At 38.1% G+C, this 21911-nt stretch overlaps 1 protein-coding gene across 3 annotated transcripts in view; it reads left to right on the plus strand.

Annotated features, from left to right (window-relative positions):
* SETD2 (SET domain containing 2, histone lysine methyltransferase) overlaps window positions 1-21911 on the plus strand; it is a 123389-nt gene that overhangs the window by 17190 nt on the left and 84288 nt on the right. For all 3 annotated transcript variants that reach the window (XR_006385150.1, XR_006385151.1, XM_044253706.1), the window contains exons 2-3: window positions 12278-12293; window positions 14066-18426. Coding sequence is in view for 1 of the 3 variants with exons in the window: in XM_044253706.1 (XP_044109641.1) it covers window positions 12278-12293; window positions 14066-18426 (4377 nt within the window). In the remaining 2 variants the exon portion in view is untranslated. The remainder of the gene's footprint in view (window positions 1-12277; window positions 12294-14065; window positions 18427-21911) is intronic.

Here is a 21911-nt window from a genome sequence, read left to right on the forward strand (position 1 = left end):
TTACTTAGTTTCTTTTTTTTTTTTTAAGTTAGGATCTAAATAATCGTGTGATTACCAGATTTCAAATCTCTCAATCTGTAATAGTACCCTTATTACATTTATCGGCTCTGTGCATCCTTATGGTGTCCTTTAACATGTTTTTCTGTTACCTGTAATTTTTGGAGACTGGTAGTTACATCAGACTCCTACTCCAGTTTTTTTTTTGATTACCTATTGCATCATGTAAGGGGGGAAATACCAGGTTCTCTTATTTTAGTGATTGCAAATTTAACCAGTAATTATGGTGTAGTCAATCCTGACAATAGTGTAGTCAATCCTGTAGTCAATCCTGTAGTCTATTACACAGTTCCCCATCAACCTTTCATCTACTGATTTTAGCTGCCATTGATGATTGTTGAATTTATTAGATAGAATTCTGCTGATTATGCTGAAATACAGTTCATATGAGAAAGATAGGACAAGTACTGAGTTCTTTTCCTTTGTCAATTTTCAGAGAACGAGTGGATGTCATATTGGTAATTTAACCTCCAAAGGTGATCAATAAGGACTTATTTTTTTATGAGTTTATCTTTATATATTTGTTGTACTTTGATGCATTGCACTCATTTTTTGTTCTTCATGTTGCTCAAATTGCCTCATTTTTGTCCAGTGGAAGTCTTTTCAGATTGGGTTCTGTGACCTTTTGCATGATCCTGGTAATCTTTAGTAAATTCCGTGGCCCTAGCTCATGTATACACTTTTTACCTCAGTCCTGGAGCCACCATTTCTTGGTTCCTTTTAGTGAAAATGGTACTTAGAGACTATAATCTAGATGCTAGTCGTGCTCCTTATGGCTACTGGGTCGTCAGTGCTTAGGTCTTATCATTGGACAGTTAAGATATATATATATATATATATAAAAGATTTTATTTATCTGACAGAGATCACAAGTAGGCAGAGAGGCAGGGGGTGGGGGTGAAGCAGGCCCCCCGCTGAGCAGAGAGCCCAATTGGGGCTTGATCCCAGGACCCCGAGACCATCACCCAAGCTGAAGGCAGAGGTTCAACCCACTGAGCCATCCAGGTGCCCCAAGATATATGTATTTTGTAGGAAAAAAGAACAACAAAACTTTTCAGTTCATATGGATTTTTCCAATTCATATTTAAGAGTTTTTGTTTTAAAACTTTATCACTTTTATGTTGAAAATCTTAGTTCCTAATGACATTAGTGTAATAACTTATTTGCTTTATCTATTTATATATGACAGTTTCGGTAGTAATACTGGTATTATTATAATAGTAAGACTAGTAAGACTAGTAACAGTTTAAGATTGCTTTGTGTTTTTTTACCCTCAGGATATATTTCAGTAAGGTGTTTGTAGTCAAAATAGTTTAGTTTAGCTTTTCTTTGTGTTTATGCCAGTCACCAATTTGGTGTAGTTTTTTTACAGTTTGAGTTCCTAGAAATTGTTTTTTTTTTTACTTTCTCATTTTTTAAAAATGCAAGGTTTTACGTGTTTCCAAAGTTACTGCAATGAAAGAATGTTCAAAGAGGAGTGACTTTCATTCCTGTTCTTTCACCATTTCCTTTAATAGGTTTAATTTTGTTGCGCCTTCAGTTTTCGATTTTGAAAATAGAAGCATACAAAATGTACTGTTTTGTGTCTTGCTGTTTCATTTAACAATATATTCTGGAGATCATACCAGCACAGTATACAGAGTTCTTCATCATTTGCTTTGTCCTACTATATACTACTTCATTGAATGGATATACCACTGTTATTCAGCCACTCTTTTTTTTTTTTTTTTAAGATTATTTATTTGTCAGAGAGAGAGAGAGGAGCGAGAGCGAGCACAAGCAGACAGAGTGGTAGGCAGAGGCAGAGGGAGAAGCAGGCTCCCCACTGAGCAAGGAGCCCAATGTGGGACTCGATCCCAGGACGCCGGGATCATGACCTGAGCCGAAGGCAGCCGCTCAACCAGCTGAACCACCCAGGCATCCCTCAGCCACTCTTTTGATGAAGATTTAGGCTAGTTCCAGTCTTCTGCTATCACATGGATAACCTTTGCATTTTATTTTAACCTTCCTTTTCCATGCATGAAATGGTGAGGGATGGTGTAATCAGTGCATTAGTAATTCACAGTAATCTTATATTATCATTGACTTTGCCTTGTAAAAATAAGAGTTTTGGGATTTGTTTGTTTTGAGTTGTGGGTATCGTTGTCATACTTGTGCTTGTGTTAGTTGACTTTAAACCTTTCTCTTTCACACCTTGAACATTAATTTGCTATTTTTGGGAAAATGCTTCAACTTCACAATAATCAGAAAATAAATGATAGGGATGCCTGGGTGGCTCAGTTGGTTGGACGACTGCCTTAGGCTCAGTCATGATCCCGGAGTCCCGGGATCGAGTCCTGCATCAGGCTTCCAGCTCCATGGGGAGTCTGCTTCGCTCTCTGACCTTCTCCTCACTCATGCTCTCTCTCACTGTCTCTCTCTCAAATAAATAAATAAAATCTTAAAAAAAAAAAAAAGGAAAAGAAATGATAGCTGTCTTACTGTGTTTAAGCTGTTGTTCCTGAAGAAAACTGAGTTTCTCTTTCTTTTTTTAAGCTGAGTTTCATTCCTCTTTGGTGTGTTTTGATTTTGGTCTGGTGGTAATTTATTCTAGGAACTTTCTGAGTTGCTATGTTCTTTGTGTTATCAAAATAAAAATCCAGCCCATGTAGATTTTTTTACAGTTATAACAGCAAAAAACTTGCTTCTGAAACATGAAAGAATGAAATTATTTTCAGAAGCATTTTTAATATTAACACCAAAGAAAGCAGGTGTTTATGGAAGAGAAATATCCTGAATTACTATCTTTGTGTATGAAAAGAGAAATACCTTCTATCTCATGTGTGTAGATTTCATCACATCACATGTTTTCCTTTCATTGTTTTAATTTGAAGCTGGGTTTTAAGCTAATTTGCATCAGGGTCTATAACCACATGAAGGAACTGACCGCCATCTATTTTCATGTTTCTGTTTAATGTGGTTAAGCAAAAGTAGGACTGGAAGGCTAAGTATTCAGTCTGGTAAAATACAGGGTAGGTATAGCTTTTTAAACATTCACTACTTTATATCCTGTAGTCTGTCTATAGTAAGCCCTCTTCCTCAGACTTAGTATTCCACATTGCTTTCAGTAGAGTATTTCTTCAATGAAGAATCTAGTCTGAAGTTTTGGGGGGAAAACCCCAAAACCTAGTGATTTCTTGCATAGAGGTTGGGAATTTCTTTAGACACAAGATCAGCAGAACTGTTACTCTCTATTTCATGATACAACTGCTTCTGTTGCTAGGCAAATAATTTACTAGTACACTGAATCACAATAACGTTTCTCTGAAACTTTTTGCTCTTTGCTCCCATTTCTGTGTAATAGCTAATAAATATTTGATTTAAAGAGCAAGGGCTCTGCATCAAAAAGCCTGGATACTTGGCTCTGTCATTTGCTACTGTGATGTTAGGTTTCTTCATTTGCAAAATGGGAATACAAATAGTATACCCTTGGTAGTTTGAGGACTGCAGATGAACTAGATGTTTGTAAAGCATATAACCTGGTATCCCCCAAATAGAAAATACTCTGTTAGCTGCTGATAGTGGTGATGGTGGTCTAGTAATGGGCTCTATAAGACAATAGTATAATGTGTCCAGCTCACTAAGAACTTATCCTCAACTGTTTCTGTTATGATTCATTGGCTGGTATTAAAATTGAATTTCAATATTTACACATTTCTGTCTTTTGAAGGTTATTTAGTAATGGCTACCCCCCCTCCCACATCTACCCAATGAGGAAAATAAAACCAGTAATTTAAGAGATTTAACTCCCAATAGTAAATAAATAGTGAAACTGATTTGTATATAATAGGCCCTAAAATGTTCAAATTAGATCACCACACATTCTGATATATGGGTTTTGGAAAAAGCAGATTGCTTGAAGGGGAGAACATAATTCACTTTATGCAGGTGTTCCTGCAAATCAATTTGGAAGACAAATTTAGAAACATTTCAAGTAAATATGTAATTGTTAACATTTGGGATGATATTCTTACCTTTCCTCACTGACTGTGGAACTCCACAAGGATACATTTAAGATCATCTGTGTTTGTTTACAAAGTGATTGCTTGTTTAAAGAAAATAAGTTATTAGCTTTACTCAGTATCATATGTAGCCACTATGTTAAAATAAAGTTTCAATTCTTGGGCTATGAGAGTGGTTGATGAGTATGACACTGTGGGGGAGAGTTGTTATTTTGATCTGTATATATCAGAGATAGTGTTTGGATTAAATTATTTCCTCTGAGAATACTCTTGCCTTTAATTTTAATAACATTTCACTAATTTTTTTCTAGATTTAATCTGTATGTATGAGCCTCTGTCAGGAGCTCTTTGTATGTTTGAGATACTATGCTAGTTGAAGATGTGGATGTAAAGCAAGTGAGAAATAGTGCTTCTGTTTCTCCGCTCCATTGGCACTGGTTTAGGTCCGCGTATTCATCCCAAAGTGCTTTGCCTAAAGTTTTCAGGCCTTACATTAAAAAAGCAGGGTGGTATTCATGACTTTATTGTTTACATAAGTTACGTATATTTCTAATGGATGTTTTAATTTGCTTGTCCTCTTGAGTCCTATGTTTTGAATGAGAGAGTATGGCAGATGTTATAAATTAATTTATGGGCTGTATGGCTTGTTTTTTCCTACAGGTCACTTTTTAGGTATTTCCTTCTTTTCCTTTGAGAATTGCTTGAAATGAGAAAGTTAAAACATGGGACTATTGTTAAGGAATTTTTTTTGTTTCAAAAAGTAATGAGAATTAATGCCAGGAATGGGAATGGTCAACCCAGATAACACAATAAAGGCAAGGATGTTACTTTTGTCTCTTTGTAACTTGAACCCTAGTTGGGAAGGCAGAAACAATAAATAGAAGTCAAGGTTGGATGTGATTATCACTCTGCAAAGTACATGGTATAGGGGTTGAGTTTAGTAGTAGTGTTTGGAATGGTAAGGAAAAGGCTAGCAACAGGCAGTATAGTCCTGGGTACATACTAGGTAATTGCCAAGTAAATGAAAGTGAGATTAAAGTGGCTGAGGGGATTAAGAGGGGTTTGGGTGGGTGATATATGTGTATGGAGGCTGGGAGAGAGGGAGGAGGATGGTAGAATGAAGGGCAATATGAAAAATTACTTGAAGTGGAGACTGATCTATGTTTGAATTTGGAGGAGATCATTTTAACTATTGAAATTCCTTCTGGGGATTAGTGTAAAGCAAGCTTAGCAACATAGGAAATTGGGGATGTTGTTGGATATTTATTATTTCCTATGTTCTGAGTAGTGTTTGGCATTTAAATGCCACTCTTGGGGCACCTGGGTGGCTCAGTCAGTTATGCGCTTGCCTTTGGCTCCGGTCATGATCCCAGGGTCCTGGGATTGAGCCCCACATTGGGCTCCCTGTTCAGCTGGGAGTCTGTTCCTCCCTCTCTCTTTAGTCCCCCCCCCCCCAACCCATGCTTTCTCATGGGAGTGCCCTCTCAAAGAAGTAAAATCTTTGAAGAAATAAAATAAGATAAATGCCGCTGTCAACAAGATAAACCAACTCCTGCCCCAAGCAGTGTTGGGAAATACTCTTCAGGTTATCACTGGAGGCTTCCTTCCTTTTGTTATCAACAGTTCTCTTGTCTCATCTCTTTTTGAGTTTTTATCTCTTCACAATATCCTGAATCTGGAATTTTAGTCTAACATAGGGTCTAGTTTTTATGTAGCTTATTCTCAACACTGCCTTTCAGAATATGGAATTTGGAAAATTTAGAGGTAATGTTTCTCTAGCTGAGGTCTAGGATCTCTGAGTCCATATAGCCTCTTTCTTAGATTCTTAAGGGGTGGAGATTTTTGTGAGGGTATTTAAAAGTTTTTCATGTTTGATTATCTTAAGTTAAAAAAACAGTTTTTTAGCTTTGAAATAGTTTTAGACTTACAGAATGGTCAAAAATAATACAGAGATTTCCTATATACCTTCTTCACCCCAGTATGAACATTTTACCATTTATCATTTATCTTTCTGCATACACACATGTACACATTACTTTTTTTCGGAAATATTTGATAGTTATAGTCATGATGCCTTTTTATCCTCATATCCTCCAATGTGTATTTTCTAAAGACAAAGGCATTCTCCTATATAATCACTGTGTAGTTATCAATTTTGAGAAATTAACATCAACACTACTAACATCAACACAATACTACTTTCTAACCCATGCACCTTAAAAATTATTTTGACCAGTTTGAAGTTTTAAGATTTATTTCACTTGAAAACTACCATTTTTCAATGGTAATTTTCAAGTAAAGTAAATTTTAATATTTTAGATTCTTAAGTCAGTGCTCTTAAGTTGAGATATAGCCTTCAATATCTGACAATTTTTTGTCTCTTTAAAAAAGGGACTCATGACAGAGGCTCATACATACAATCAAGTGATAGATTGATTTCTATCACTCAAATGTGAGGTACACTAACCTTGAGCATTTTTGAGTATATGAATTTTAGTGAGAAACCTTTAGAGTCATTCCCATGTCATTTTTAAAAAAATTTTGTTTATTTATTTGACAGACAGAGATCACAAGTAGGCAGAGAGGCAGGCAGAGAGAGAGGGAGAAGCAGGCTACCTGCTGAGCAGAGCCCAGTGCGGGGCTCGATCCCAGGACTCTGGGATCATGATCTGAGCTGAAGGCAGAGGCTTTAACCCACTGAGCCACCCTGCACCCCATGTCATCTTTAAAGTTTTATTAAAATCAAGGTAAAGTAATTAAGTGCTGCTTCTGATTTGTGGTTCAGGAGACTCAGTGAACTGAAGGCCTGGAATGAGACCTTCTAGGACCTTACTTTTAGCTTGACATCTAGAACAGGAATTCTGTCTCATTTGAGGTAAGTTCTCATCCAGATTCTTCTTAAGCTTTTCTGATGACAAGGAAACTTCAGTGTCCTGTACAGTGACATATTCCAGTTGCAGATGCCTCACATCTTATTTTTATAAATCAGTAAGAAAGACCAACAATTCAGTTGATTGGCAGAGGACTCGAAAAAGCACTTCCCAGCAGAAAGAAAATACCAGTGACTTAGAAACATGAAAAGCTATTATGATAGTAGAACTAAAAATGAAGCTACATGTATATGTATTGATATATAATGATATCTAAGGCTTTAAATGGAGAAAAATAAGTTATAGAAAGGTATGTTTCCTTTCATGTATGTGTTTTCTCCTTAAAAAGAGATACATATGCTCATTTATGCACACAATTTCCAGAAGGGTGTGAAGAACTTAACATTAGTTGCCAGTAGAGAAAGAGATCTAATTTGAGTTGTGTATCTCTTTATATTATGAATTTCCCCCTGAGTGCATGTATTTTTCAAAGAAAGAAAATGAATTTAAAATGTTCAGACTTAAAATGAGCTAAAATCTGTCATTCTGTACATCACAGCTCCAACTTCTGGAGTTGTGCAAGATAAGAGTATTTTATCTTCTGAGTTTTGTGATATTTTAAAATAAATCACTATGGTCTTGTAAGTGGTCTTTTTTCCAGTGTAATAAAAGTACTTCTGTTTGGGATACGTGGGTGGCTTAGTCGGTTGAGTATCTGCCTTTGGCTCAGGTCATGATCCCCAGGTCCTGGGATTGAGTCTGGAGTTGGGCTCCTTGGTCAGCGGGGAGCCTGGTTCTCCCTCTGCCTGCAGCTCCCCCTGCTTGTGCGCTCTCTCACTCTTGACAAGTAAATAAAATCTTAAAAACAACAACAAACTTCTGTTTAACTGTATCATTTCTTGTGTGACATGGTATCCAAAATAGATTCCTTACTATCCAGCTGGATAGTATTCCTTACTATCCAGCTGTGAGTATTCATCTGTGAATATTCTTTTTTTTTTTTTTTTTAAGATTTTATTTATTATTTGACAGAGGGAGACACACGAGAGAGGGAGCACAAGCAGTCTCAGGACACAGGTGTCCCCATCTGCGAATATTCTTGATATGGCCAAATCTCCCATACCAAGCTTCCCTTTGGAAACTTAAGTTTTTGTGTCCTAACCAGAGAGATTGGGTAGTTAGTTGGTTGATTTTAATAGTCATGTTATTCATTGGTTCTTTGAACTTGCTATGACTATATCTCTTAATTGAGTCATTTCCACATGTACCCTGTGGCCTAGTGGAGATCTGGCACCATGCTGACATGGACTAATCAACATTCTTTAAAGGTAGCTCTTCAGCAAGCTGCAGATATTTAGACTATACGTTTTTGACAGACAACTGGCTTCAGTCTTCCTGTTTTTTTTTTTTTTTTTCAATATTAGCTTTTCAAAAGAAGAAATAAGGCCATTCTAACATGATTGTTTGCTAGAGAATTAAATGGCTGTGTCTGCATGCCTGTTTATTTTTCATGGTAGGGATATTGGGGACTCTGTACTCCTAGCTCTGGCTTCCATACCCTAGTTCTGTCAACCTTCCTTCAACATTATTTTATACTATTTACCAAAACAAGTGTTCTTTTATTAGAAAACATTTGTGGCTGATTTTTGCTACTAATTGTGGGCTCAGAATTTTGTTTCTTCAAAAAAGTCTTGTCTTACTGCAATGGCAGTCTGCTTCCATGGCCACAGCTGGGTGCTGTCATTTCCTGGAAATGTATCCCAACTCTGGTGCTCTGACCATAATTTCCAATTCTTTCACCTTACCCTTCTACCTCTCTTTCTGGTTTCCAGAAGATTTACTCTTTGAAGTTTCTAGTATCTTGCCCCTGCCCTGTTCTTTCAGTTTATCAGCTGCTTTCAGATTTCACTCTCTTCTGTTATCTGTGGGTTACTAGGTCACTCATTTATGTATTCTTGGGAATGCCTTCAGTTCTCCTCTCCTTGTCATCTACCCGCTTGTCCCACCCAACTTTCTGGAGTAACTCACCAGTTGTTCCTTTAGTTGCTTCTAGATAGTTTAATGCTGCCAGCAAAAGTAGAATAAATGTGCTGACAAGCTCTATTATAAATTAATAATGTCCAGCTTTGGGCAGCAACATTGAGGATTATAGTCCACTTCCATTTCTGTTACATACACTTGAATTTTAACTGTTTTGCTCTGTTCCTTCTCTCAATGCTCAAGTGAGGATGTGAGAGAGAAATAGAAACCAAAAGGATATGCTTGCTTTGTTTTAAAATTTAACCATGTCTTCACTCATCTATATCCCCTTCTTTCAAGGTCATTCCCTTTGGTCTGTTGTAGTGATTCCATATTTTTTTCTGTGATCTAAACAACTTGTTTGCTCCCCTGCTCTATTATGAGGGAGGGAGGGAAGACACAGAATGGCTTGTATGGTATGATTGCTATACTTGAAAACAAAGATCTTTGTTTATCCTTCTCCTCCCAACCACCATCACATACACAGAAGAAGCATTGGAAGGCTTTTCACACCAAGGTATTAATAGAAGTTGTCTCTGGATGTTGGATTGTGGACTTTTCCTTTTGCTTGTTTGTAATTTGATCTTTCTCTATTAATATGACATGCCTTTAAAGTGAGAAAATTTTATATTGTCCCCCATATTTTCTATACATGCCTATATTATTATTATTATAAACATTTTATTATCATGTTCTGGGAAATGTCTTGCCATCTCTGTTAAGCAATTCTCTGATTTCTGAAATGGCTCATTATTCCCCCTCCACCCCTGAATCCTACTTCTGTAATGTTTCACCAGCTTTTGATCATGTGATGATGCTGATTATAGTTTGTCAGGATTATCCTGTTCATTTGCTTGTCCAAAGTAGAACTGCTGAGGCTTAGGAAAGAGTTCTGGTCACCTCAATATTTCCAGCACTCCTGTATGGATATAGATGGATACAAGCATGGGACAAGCATGAACATTCTTTTTTTTTTTTTTTTTTAAAGATTTTATTTATTTGACACAGAGAGAGAGAGAGATCACAAGTAGGCAGAGAGGCAGGCAGAGAGAGAAAGGGGAGGAAGCAGGCTCTCTGTGGAGCAGAGAGCCTGACTCGGGGCTCGATCCCAGGACCCTGGGATCATGACCTGAGCCGAAGGCAGAGGCTTTAACCCACTGAGCCACCCAGGTGCCCCAAGCATGAACATTCTTAAATGTGCACTGGAAAGGAGAGTACAAATATGAATGACATTCCAAATGCTTGGGTGTTTCCAGGTACCTTTGATGTTCTTTGAAAAAATTCCACATGGTACTAATTTAAATCAAATCTTTTTTTTTTTTTTTAAAGATTTTATTTATTTATTTGACAGAGAGGCATTGGGAGAGGGAACACAAGCAGGGGGAATGGGAGAAGGAAAAAACGACCCCCCGCTGAGCAGGGAGCCTGCCGCTTGGCCTTATCCTGGGACCCTGGGATCATGACCCGAGCTGAAGGCAGATGCCCCAACCACTGAGCCACCCAGGCATCCCCAAATCTAGAATGTCGTAGGTTGTAAGACACAACTATCTTATGAACCACTAAGAAAGGAAAAAATGGGGCGCCTGGGTGGCTCAGTGGGTTAAGCCGCTGCCTTCGGCTCAGGTCATGATCTCAGGGTCCTGGGATCGAGTCCCGCATCGGGCTCTCTGCTCAGCAGGGAGTCTGCTTCCTCCTCTCTCTCTCTGCCTGCCTCTCTGCCTACTTGTAATCTCTCTCTGTCAAATAAATAAAATCTTTAAAAAAAAGTGTTTAAAAAAAAAAAGAAAGGAAAAAATGGTGCCTGTCAAACTATGATGTTATCGATGGTGTGATGCAGAAGTATTATATGTGGGGAAAATGTACATCACAGAATTAATGAAATACAGTTGTTCTAAGATTGCATCTGTGAAGTTTTTAGTGGTTTTGGAGTAGAAGAAAGTGTTTAACCTTGACTCTGATTCAGATCTCATCCATGTATTGCCAACTTTTTTTACCCTTCATTGTTTAGGTTTTGTATGGCTCTGTAGACATTGGTGAATAGACTGGCTTATGATGGAGTCAGGCCTACATTTGGAGGCAGGATTTTTGTACATTTCTTTTAAGGGGCATTTAAAACAGATTATTACATTGCAGTCTTGCCATATATAAAGAGTGGCCTGCCTAAAGTACTAATCTGGCTGTCATAACCTAAAGCCCTTTTTGTAGCTTCCCTTTCCCCAGTATGCCTTGGTGCACTGGTGTATACCAGACTTAGGGCTTTTGATTCCACAGTCTCAGGACACAGTGTGGTTAGCTTTGTTAGAACATAACTGTGTGCTCAGAGAGCCACACACTGTGACCTTGAATAGAGTATATACCTTGTAATCAGCAAAGGGACTGTTGAATGGACACCACAAAGGATTAAGAACACCTAATCTGTAAGATAAAATCTATTTGGCCTCATGAGAAACCGGCCTTTGGACCTGGCTACTGCCCCCTTCTTCACCTAATTATTGGCTTCTTTCTGCCTTATACTTTATACTCAGGTAATGTTGAACTGTTTATAGTTTTCTAGTGCATGTTGTTCTATGTTTTCATTTCTGTGCCTTTGTGGAGACTCTCCCTCTGCTTAGAATCTCCCTACAGGTATATTCTTCAGAAACTACTCTTTTTTTTTTTTTTTCTCTGTAAATCTTTGAAATTTATTTATTTATATTTTTATTTTTTAAACTTAAGTTCAGTTAATTAACATATAATGTATCATCTGGTTTTAGAGTTACAGGTCTGTGCTTTATCAGTCTTCTATAATAACCAATGCTCATTACAACACACACCCTCCCCAATATCCATCCCCCACGTACCCCATCCCTCTCCCATCCAGCAACCCTCAGTTTGTTTAGTATGATGAAGAGTCAGTTATGGTTTGTCTCCATCTCTGGTTTCATCTTGAGAAACTACTCTTCTTTTAGGAAGGATTCTTTGCTTTCCTATCTTTCTACTAAACTGAGCTATCTCCCTCTTTGCTCTTACACTGTACATATTTCTGTCCTTGTATATTTTATTATGTTGGAATTAACTTTTGTAACAATATTACATTTTGTATTTACAGGACACTGTAGGCTTCTTAAGGGCAGGCACTCTGCTTTATTCACCTTTTAATTTCACAGTTCGTGGTGCTATCTTCAATAAATATTTGCTATACCAAATGTAATTGAAACCTTACCGAATACCATATTGAATAGGTTGTAGTATCCTAGGTTTTAATAAAAAACAACTTTGATTTCAATTGGTTTTAAGTATTTATGATTTCTGTTTATTCTTTTGCATGCTTTCTTGGCTGGATGGCAATAGAGAAGAAGAAAATGAGGTAAGTATTATTTTAACTAGTTATTCAGTAATTATTGGATTAAAAATTCAGAATTGATGGGGCACCTGGGTGGCTCAGTTGGTTAAGTACCTGACTCTTGATTTTTGGCTTGGGTCATGATCTCTGGGTTGTGAGGTCGAGCCCCACGTCAGACTCTGAGGAGCTGGACATGGACCCTGCTTAAGGTTTTCTCTCCCTCTCCCTGCTTTTGTGTGTGTGTTTGCTTTCTCAAACAAAAAACAAAACCACCCACAATAACTCAGAATTTATCTATCTTTTTTTTTTTTAAGTTTTTATTTTTAAAGTAATCTCTACACCCAATGTGGGGCTCAAATTCAACAGCCCTGAGACCAAGAACTGAGCACTCTACCGACTGCACCAGCCAGGCAACCCTAGCTATTGTTTTGAATGTGAAATGAAGTAATTGTTTTTGCTGAATTTTAAGATCTGTAGTAACTCAGCCAGTGAGGAACGCTTTATATCTTGAGAAAACGGTTTTTAAACTTTGGAGCTTCAGAAGCTTTAGGCAAGGTAGAGAAAACGGGCAGATCTGGAGACAGCATTTTCCCTGTTTTTATGTATTGAGCTACAATGTAAGATGTCATTTGTCAAGTGGACTCTGTTTCTTAAAAGTATTTGAAGACCACTGCTCTGTGATAATGCGTGAGGAAACATTTACTTTCCTATTTGAAATGTTACTGTATAATATTGAAAACTGATTTCAGATTTTACTATATTGAAAGGGAAAGCTTGTTCTCTTAAACAGTGAGAGTTGATTAAAGAATATCAATTAGAAAAGTGTTGCAGATGGCCAGTGTACCATCTTTAATCTAGGCTTGAGGGTGATAGAGTTTTCTGATGTTCTCTCTACCACCTAGGTTATGCCTTAAACTTCTAAAGCCCACTATTTCCTTTGGTGGTTTGGCAAAAAAGGGAGGGAAAAATCTTAGATGTATACTTTGTGGTTCATACTCATACAGTAGAATTGGACTATAAATTAGCATGGGCTGAGTATGTGGGGCCCAGGCAGAGACAGTGGTAATGTGCAAGGGCGGATTAATTTACAGGAAGCAGAAAAGTCTGGTCCTCATTTGCTTACCTCATCTGTAAAATAAGATGGGAGATTGCTGGTATAGACCATTGGTTTTCAAATCTGGAAAGTCCATTGGAATTGCCTCACATGCTTAGTTCCCCAAAACAAAACCAAACAAAACATACTTTCTTGCCTTACCTTAGAACCAGTGAATTGCTATTCCTTGGAGTTTTGTTGCAGATTTTGTTGCTTTGTTACCAAGCACCTAAGTGATTCTGTGTGATGTCAGGAGACCACTAGTTACAATGACTTCTGCTATTTCTTCTCAGTTATGACATAGGACTAGACTGTTCTCATTGAGTTGTTAGTTATTGCTCTCTATCCGCTTGTCTTTTTGTGTTGTGTCTTGAATTACATATGATTTTTTTTTTCATTCTTGTTGAAAATTCTGCCTGGGGGAAAAAGTTATAAAATGGATAAATTCTTTGTGTAACAGACAAGAATAGAAAAATACGGGTAATTGTTGAAACTGAGGTGTGTACTTAGGATTTTTTATACTATCCTCTATACTTCTAAGTATGTTTGAAATTTTCTATAATAAAGAAGTGCTTATCTAGTTAGTGAAATTCATACTGTCCTTAAAAAGGACTTTTCATTTTTTTGACATTTTAAACTGTGATACTCGTCATTTGAAAGTAACTTTATTGTTGTAGTAACTGCTTGTTTTGTTCATTTATAGGCAAAGATTGAAAATGTGCAGAAAACAGGTTTCATCAAAGGACCAATGTTCAAAGGTGTTGCTTCTAGTCGATTTTTACCCAAAGGCACCAAGACTAAAGTTAATTTGGAGGAACAGGGACGACAGAAGGTGTCTTTCAGTTTCAGCCTTACAAAGAAAACTTTGCAGAACAGGTTTCTGACTGCACTTGGCAATGAAAAGCAAAATGATACTCCAAACTCCCCAGCTGGACCTCTTCAAGTAGACTTGACCCCTAAAATTAAAATGGACATTGGAGATACCTTATCTACTACCGAAGACTCTTCCCCACCAAAATCAAGGGTAGAATTGGGCAAAATTCATTTTAAGAAACATCTGCTTCATGTGACATCCAGACCACTGCTGACTCCTGCCACAGCGGTGAGCTCTCCACCTCCTCCCATAGCACCATTACCAGCAGTCATAGCAGAATCAACAACTGTAGACTCCCCACCCTCGTCTCCACCTCCACCACCTCCACCTCCTCAGGCCACAACACCCTCACCACCAGCACCAGTAACAGAGCCAGTGGCCTTGCCACACACACCAATCCCCGTTCTGATGACAGCACCAGTAGATGTAGCAGTTAGAGCACTGAAGGAACCACCAGTTAAAACTGTACCAGAATCTTCAGAAGTGGACACTAAGCAGGAGGCTGCTGTATCTAATAGTTCAGAAGAACACATAACTCAAAATTTGAATGAACAAATAGATATTGCCTCACAAAAAGAGGATTCCCATATTGGGAAGGAAGAAGAAATTCCAGATAGTTCTAAGAGTAATCTGGGCTCCAAAAAAACAGGTTCTAAGAAGAAATCCTCGCAATCTGAAGGCACCTTTCTTGCTTCAGAATCTGATGAAGATTCTGTACGGACTTCCTCAAGTCAAAGATCACATGATTTAAAATTTTCAGCAAGCATTGAAAAGGAAAGAGATTCAAAAAAGAGCTTAGCACCTTTAAAAAATGAGGATTTAGGGAAATCTTCACGGTCTAAAACAGAGAGAGATGATAAATATTTTAGCTACTCAAAACTTGAAAGAGATACTCGGTATATATCTTCTCGATGTAGATCAGAGAGAGAGCGAAGGCGGAGCAGATCTCGTTCCAGATCCGACAGAGGCTCTAGAACTAGTTTATCCTATTCTCGGTCGGAGCGATCCCATTATTACGACTCTGATCGTCGCTACCATCGGAGTTCCCCTTATCGAGAGAGGGCACGCTATTCTCGGCCATATACAGATAACAGAGGTCGAGAGAGTTCTGACTCAGAAGAGGAGTATAAGAAGACCTACTCAAGGCGTACCTCTTCTCATTCCTTCTCTTACAGAGACCTAAGGACATCATCATCCTATTCTAAATCTGATAGGGACTGCAAAACTGAGTCCTCTTACTTAGAGATGGAGAAGAGAGGAAAGTATTCTTCCAAATTAGAAAGAGAATCAAAAAGGACTTCAGAAAATGAAGCAATAAAAAGATGTTGTTCTCCCCCTAATGAACTGGTATTCCGACGGGGGTCATCCTATTCCAAGCATGATAACAGTGCTTCCCGTTACAAATCTACCCTTTCAAAATCTATATCCAAGTCTGATAAATTTAAAAATTCTTTCTGTTGTACAGAATTAAATGAGGAAATCAAACCGTCTCATTCTTCTAATTTACAGGCTCCTTGTTCAAAAGGTAGTGATTTAAGAATGATTAGTAAAATTCCTGAAAGAGAAAAGACTGGGTCTCCATCTCCATCAAATCGATTAAATGATTCACCTACTTTTAAAAAGCTAGATGAATCACTTATTTTTAAATCTGAATTTATAGGACATGATAGCCATGATAGTATTAAGGAATTAGACTCTTTATCTAAGGTGAAGAATGATCAATTAAGAAATTATTGCCCCATAGAATTAAATATAAATGGATCTCCTGGGGCAGAATCTGATTTGGCAACATTTTGCACTTCTAAAGCTGACACTGTTTTGATGTCTTCTGATGATAGTGTGACTGGATCAGAGGTGTCCCCTTTGGTCAAAGGATGCATGCTTCCATCAAATGGATTTCAGAATGTTAATAGATGTAAAGAAAAAGACTCAGATGATAGTTGCATGCTGCATAGTAAGTCAGGAAGCCCATTCAGAGAAGCAGAACCTCCAGTGTCACCACACCAAGATAAACTTATGTCTTTGCCGGTTATGACTATAGATTATTCTAAAACTGTAATTAAAGAACCAGTCGATATGACAGTTTCTTGCTGTAAAACCAAAGATTCAGATATATGCTGTACTTCAAATGACAAGAACCCTTCATTGCATCATTCTGAAGCTGAAAAGATTGAGCCTTCAGTTATGAAGATTTCTTCAAATAGCCTTATGAATGTGCATTTGAAATCAAAAACAGTTATATGTGATGATAGAAATCTGACAGATCAGCACTCAAAATTTGCATGTGAAGAATATAAGCAGAATGTTGGTAGCACTAGTTCGGCTTCTGTTAACCATTTTGATGATTTATATCAACCTATTGAGAGTTCAGGCATTGCTTCATCTCTTCCAAGTCTTCCACCAGGAATAAAAGTGGACAGTTTAACTCTGTTTCAATGTGGAGAGAACACATCTCCGGTTTTGGATGCTGTGCTAAAGAGTAAAAGCACAGAGTTTTTAAAGCATGCAGAGAAAGAAACAGCAGAAGTAGGTAGCGGCCTTCCTGATTCAGGAAGAGGATTTGCTTCTTGGGAAAATAGGCATAATAATGGGTTGTCTGGGAAATGTGTGCAAGAGGTTCAAGAAGAAGGGAATTCCATATTGCCTGATAGAAGAGGAAGAGCAGAAATCTCTTTAGATGAAGAAGGAGGAAGAGGACATGTGCATACCTCTGATGATTCAGAAGTTGTATTTTCGTCTTGTGACTTGAATTTAACCATGGAAGACAGTGATGGTGTAACATATACCTTAAAATGTGACAGTAGTGGGCATGCCTCAGAGATTGTATCTACTGTCCATGAAGATTATTCTGGTTCTTCTGAAAGTTCAAGTGATGAAAGTGACTCTGAAGATACAGATTCTGATGATAGCAGTATTCCAAGAAACCGTCTTCAGTCTGTTGTGGTAGTGCCAAAGAATTCGACTTTGCCCATGGAAGAAACCAGTCCTTGTTCTTCTCGGAGTAGTCAGAGTTACAGACACTATTCTGACCACTGGGAAGAGGAGAGATTGGAGTCAAGGAGACATTCATATGAGGAAAAATTTGAGAGTGTAGCAAGCAAACCCTGTTCCCAAACAGAGAAGTTCTTCCATCATAAAGGGACAGAGAAGAATCTGGAAGTTTGTTTCTCACAGCCTAGCAGAAAACAAATAGATAACCACCTATCTGAAATTGCTCATCCTCAGAGTGATGGCGTTGATAGTACAAGTCATACAGATGTGAAATCTGACTTTCTAGGTCATCCAAATTCTGAGGAAACCACAAAAGCCAAAATAGCTTCTAGGCAGCAGGAAGAGCTTCCAGTTTACTCTTCTGATGATTTTGAAGATGTCCCAAGTAAGTCTCGGCAACAGATCACTTTCCCTAACAGACCGGATAGTCGACTGGGAAAAACAGAGTTGAGTTTTTCTTCCTCTTGTGAGCGAGTGGATGGTTTCCGTTCATCAGAAGAGCTCCGAAACCTAGGGTGGGAATTCTCTCAACAAGAAAAACCTACTACCACGTATCAACAACCTGACAGCAGCTATGGAGCCTGTGGTGGACACAAGTATCAGCAAAGTGCAGAGCATTATGGTGGGACACGTAATTACTGGCAAGGCAATGGCTACTGGGATCCAAGATCAGCAGGTAGACCTCCTGGAACTGGGGTTGTGTATGATCGAATTCAAGGGCAGGTACCAGATTCCTTAACAGATGACCGTGAAGAGGAGGAGAATTGGGATCAACGTGGAGGATCTCATTTTTCAACACAGTCCAGTAAGTTTTTTCTGTCCCTTCAGAAGGACAAGGGGTCAGTGCAAGCACCTGAAATAAGCAGCAATTCCGTTAAGGATTCTTTAACTGTGAATGAAAAGAAAGATCTTTCAAAAAACTTAGAAAAAAATGAGATGAAAGATAGAGGACCTCCAAAAAAAAGGAGACAGGAATTGGAGAGTGATTCTGAAAGTGAAGGTGAACTTCAGGACAGAAAGAAAGTTCGAGTGGCGGTAGAGCCGGGGGAAACAGCAGTGCCTCCGGGCTCAGCCCTGGTTGGGCCTTCTTGTGTCATGGAGGACTTCAGGGACCCACAGCGATGGAAAGAATATGCCAAGCAAGGGAAGATGCCTTGTTACTTCGATCTGATTGAAGAAAATGTTTATTTAACAGAAAGGTAAGCTTGCTGAATGCTTGTGCAGCAAATTTTTTTTTTTTAAGATTTTATTTATTTATTTGAGAGAGAGACAGTGAGAAAGAGCATGGGCGAGGAGAAGGTCAGAGGGAGAAGCAGACTCCCCATGGAGCTGGGAGCCTGATGTGGGGCTCGATCCCAGGACTCCGGGATCATGACCTGAGCCGAAGGCAGTCGTCCAACCAACTGAGCCACCCAGGCGTCCCTTGTGCAGCAAATTTTAACCTCTTTTTGTTAAAAAAAAAAAAAAAAATCAGCTTTCAATGATTCACATAATATGAGGTCAATTGTATGAAATACAGGTTTGTGATAAGATATACATTAAACAATAGAAAAAGTATTTACCTATTTAGATTTGATGTCATAGGTTCCTTCCCTCAGTATCCATCCCCCACTGCCTAGGAAGGGGTGTCTAATTATTTTTTATTTGAGGGGGGAGTCTCATTACCTTTTGGGTTCTGAAAGTGTGATTTAGGCCAGCCCTATTTTTCTTAAATTCCTTTTACATGTGTAACTATGATGAACAATGAAACAAAATCTCAGCAAAATAGTCTGCTTTTAGAAAAAGAAGAAAGTAATTGTGCTTGATTTTTTTTTTTTTCCTTTTCAAAAATGCTCAGAATGAAGTATCTTTAAAAGGTACTTCATAAAACTGGAACTAGACTAGAACACCATTTTCTGTCTGTTTTTTTAGTCTATTGCTAATAGATTAAATGATTAAATTTGGCAATAGCATAACCACTATTTTAGAATTAAATGATAAAATGGTTTACTACAGATCCCTAACAAGAAGCAAGTATAATGAGAATAGGAGTAATGAAACATAGTCCTCCAAAGCAGAGCTGCACAGCCCGCTTTCTTTCACCTTTCCTCGACAGTCCTCTTGTTTTCCCAATATGAATATGTGTTGAACGTGCCTTTTTAAACAAAAAAACCTGAAGTCTTTCCTTTTGCAAATTTCTCTTCTACCTAAGACTCTACCTAGCCATCATCTTTTTAAGTGTTAAAATTTTTTTTTATAATGAAATTTTTTTTCCACTGTGGTTAAGGTAAAGTTAAAATTAGGTCTCATGATAAGTTTTTCGTATTTAAACAAAAAAGCTTTTTTGGGGCTCCTGGGTTCAGTTAGTTGAGCATCCGACTCTTGGTTTTAATTCAGGTCATGATCTCAGGGTTGTGAGATCGAGCCCTGTGTCAGGATTCGTGATGGGCTTGGAGTCTGAGATTCTCTCTTTCCTTCTGCCCCTCTCTCTGCTCACACGTTTTCCCTCTCTCTTTCTGAATAAATAAATCAATCTTGAAAAATAAAAACCTTTTTATGATATAGAGCATCTCTTACAGTTATAATTTACATCTAGTGAATTAGGTTTAAGTTTAAAATATTGAATATTTTAAGTAGTAGTTTTTAGGAATTGCATGAGTATTCACGCACAGGGTCTTTAAAAGACTAAAGTAAAACTAATCAACCCAGTCCTCTGGGATTTGCTCAGCAGTGAGATCCAGATACATGTAACACAATATATATAGATCTGGTTGGTGGGAACATTGGAGAGCTTTTTCAGAGTGGGAAGCATTTATATATATCCAACATTTTTTTTTTAAAGATTTTATTTATTCATTTGACAGAGATAACAAGCAGGCGGAGAGAGAGGGAGACGCAGGCTCCCCGCTGAGCAGAGAGCTCAATACGGGGCTCAATCCCAGAACCCTGGGATCATGACCTGAGCCGAAGGCAGAGGCTTTAACCCACTGAGCCACCCAGGTGCCCCTTATTCAGCATTTTTAAAGTGCTTATTCTTTTTTTTTTTTTTTTTTAAAGATTTTATTTATTTATTTGACAGAGAGAAATCACAAGTAGATGGAGAGGCAGGCAGAGAGAGAGAAGGAAGCAGGCTCCCTGCTGAGCAGAGAGCCCGATGCGGGACTCGATCCCAGGACCCTGAGATCATGACCTGAGCCGAAGGCAGTGGCTTAACCCACTGAGCCACCCAGGCGCCCCTTTAAAGTGCTTATTCTTATATGCTGGGCCTTTAGGAGCCACCAAGAACACAAATTTTGCAATGGTATTGAGTCTAGTGAAAACATTTTCTTAGGTTTAATGAAAATAGGGTTATCTGAATTCGTGCCCATTAGTCCTTACAAAGCAATACAAAATAAAGCTTTTGCCGATTTTCAAAACTACAGTTCTTAAAGTACTTGTAAATAGATATATGGTTTATCTTTAGTTCCGTTTCTTCAGACTGAGAATAGTCATACACTTATTAATGAATGATACCTTGAATTGATCCAGATGAGTCATTCCTGTTACTCAAACTCAGTTGGAGCTGTCAGGACACTCTTCAGGTACTTTTTAAGTTGGGACTGTAATAGACCATATGTTGAAGATGAAAGCAGATTAGTTAGGAGATTAAGACAGCTGCATAGAGCAGCTATGCTCTTCACTGTCTGATAGTTGGAGTCAGACTGCCCTAATCTTAAGGCGATCTTCTTCAACCATCTTTGATTTTTTTTCCTTCCTTTTGGACAAGGGTCAGAAAGAAAGTTCAACATAAAAGCCAGGAAATAATCACATTTTCACTTTCTTTGCAATATCTGGTATAGGTATTTATTTGAACAGTTTCCCTTTTTACCCCCAAATCAATCTGTGTTGAGAAAGTTTAGTCCTCTGATTATTCTGCAATGCCTTATTATTCTGTTATACACTTCTGTAAATTATACTTCATTCTTTTTTTAATCATTTAATTTTCTGTTAAATAAGATTTTTAGAAATTCATTGTTACTGAAAGATTCTCTGAAAGATTTATTGAGTTAAACTCTTAATAAAAGTCTTATTTTTACGGGTGCTTGGGTGGCTTAGTCTGTTAATCGTATGACTCTGATATTGGTTCAGGTCATGATTTCAGGGTTGTGAGAGAGAGCCCTGCATTGAGCTCTGATCTGGGCATGGAGCCTGTTTAAGATTCTCTCTCTCCCTCTCCCTGTGTTCCTTCTCCATTGCTTGTGTGTGCATATGCTCTCATGCTCTCTCTAAAAGAAAAAAAGAACTTATTTTTTAATTTATTTTTTTAGCAACTTCTTTCCTTCCTCAGTCTCTGTGTTTTATAAATTAAATATCTTTTTTTCCCTCAACCATTATTTGCTCATCGAGGAGGACTGATTCTTTTTATTTTTTTAAGATTATTTATTTGTCAGAGAGAGAGAGAGAGAGAGAGAGCAGCAGGCAGAGAGAAGCAGGCTCCTCCCCTCTAAGCAAGGAGCCTGATGTAGGACCCAATCCCAGAACTCCAGAATCATAACCAGCCAAAGGCAGATGCCCAACCGACTGAGGCCCCCACACATTCCCAGGACTGAGTCTTAAACTTCATTTTAATCAACTGTGTCACCTTTTGATTCTCATTTTTTTTCCTGAGCCAAATATAACTATTAACACTTGAAATTGCTCAGAATTTGAGATTTAGCTGAAATGG

The sequence above is a fragment of the Neovison vison genome, chromosome 6 (assembly GCF_020171115.1).
Source record: "Neovison vison isolate M4711 chromosome 6, ASM_NN_V1, whole genome shotgun sequence".
Taxonomy (NCBI): Eukaryota; Metazoa; Chordata; class Mammalia; order Carnivora; family Mustelidae; genus Neogale; species Neogale vison.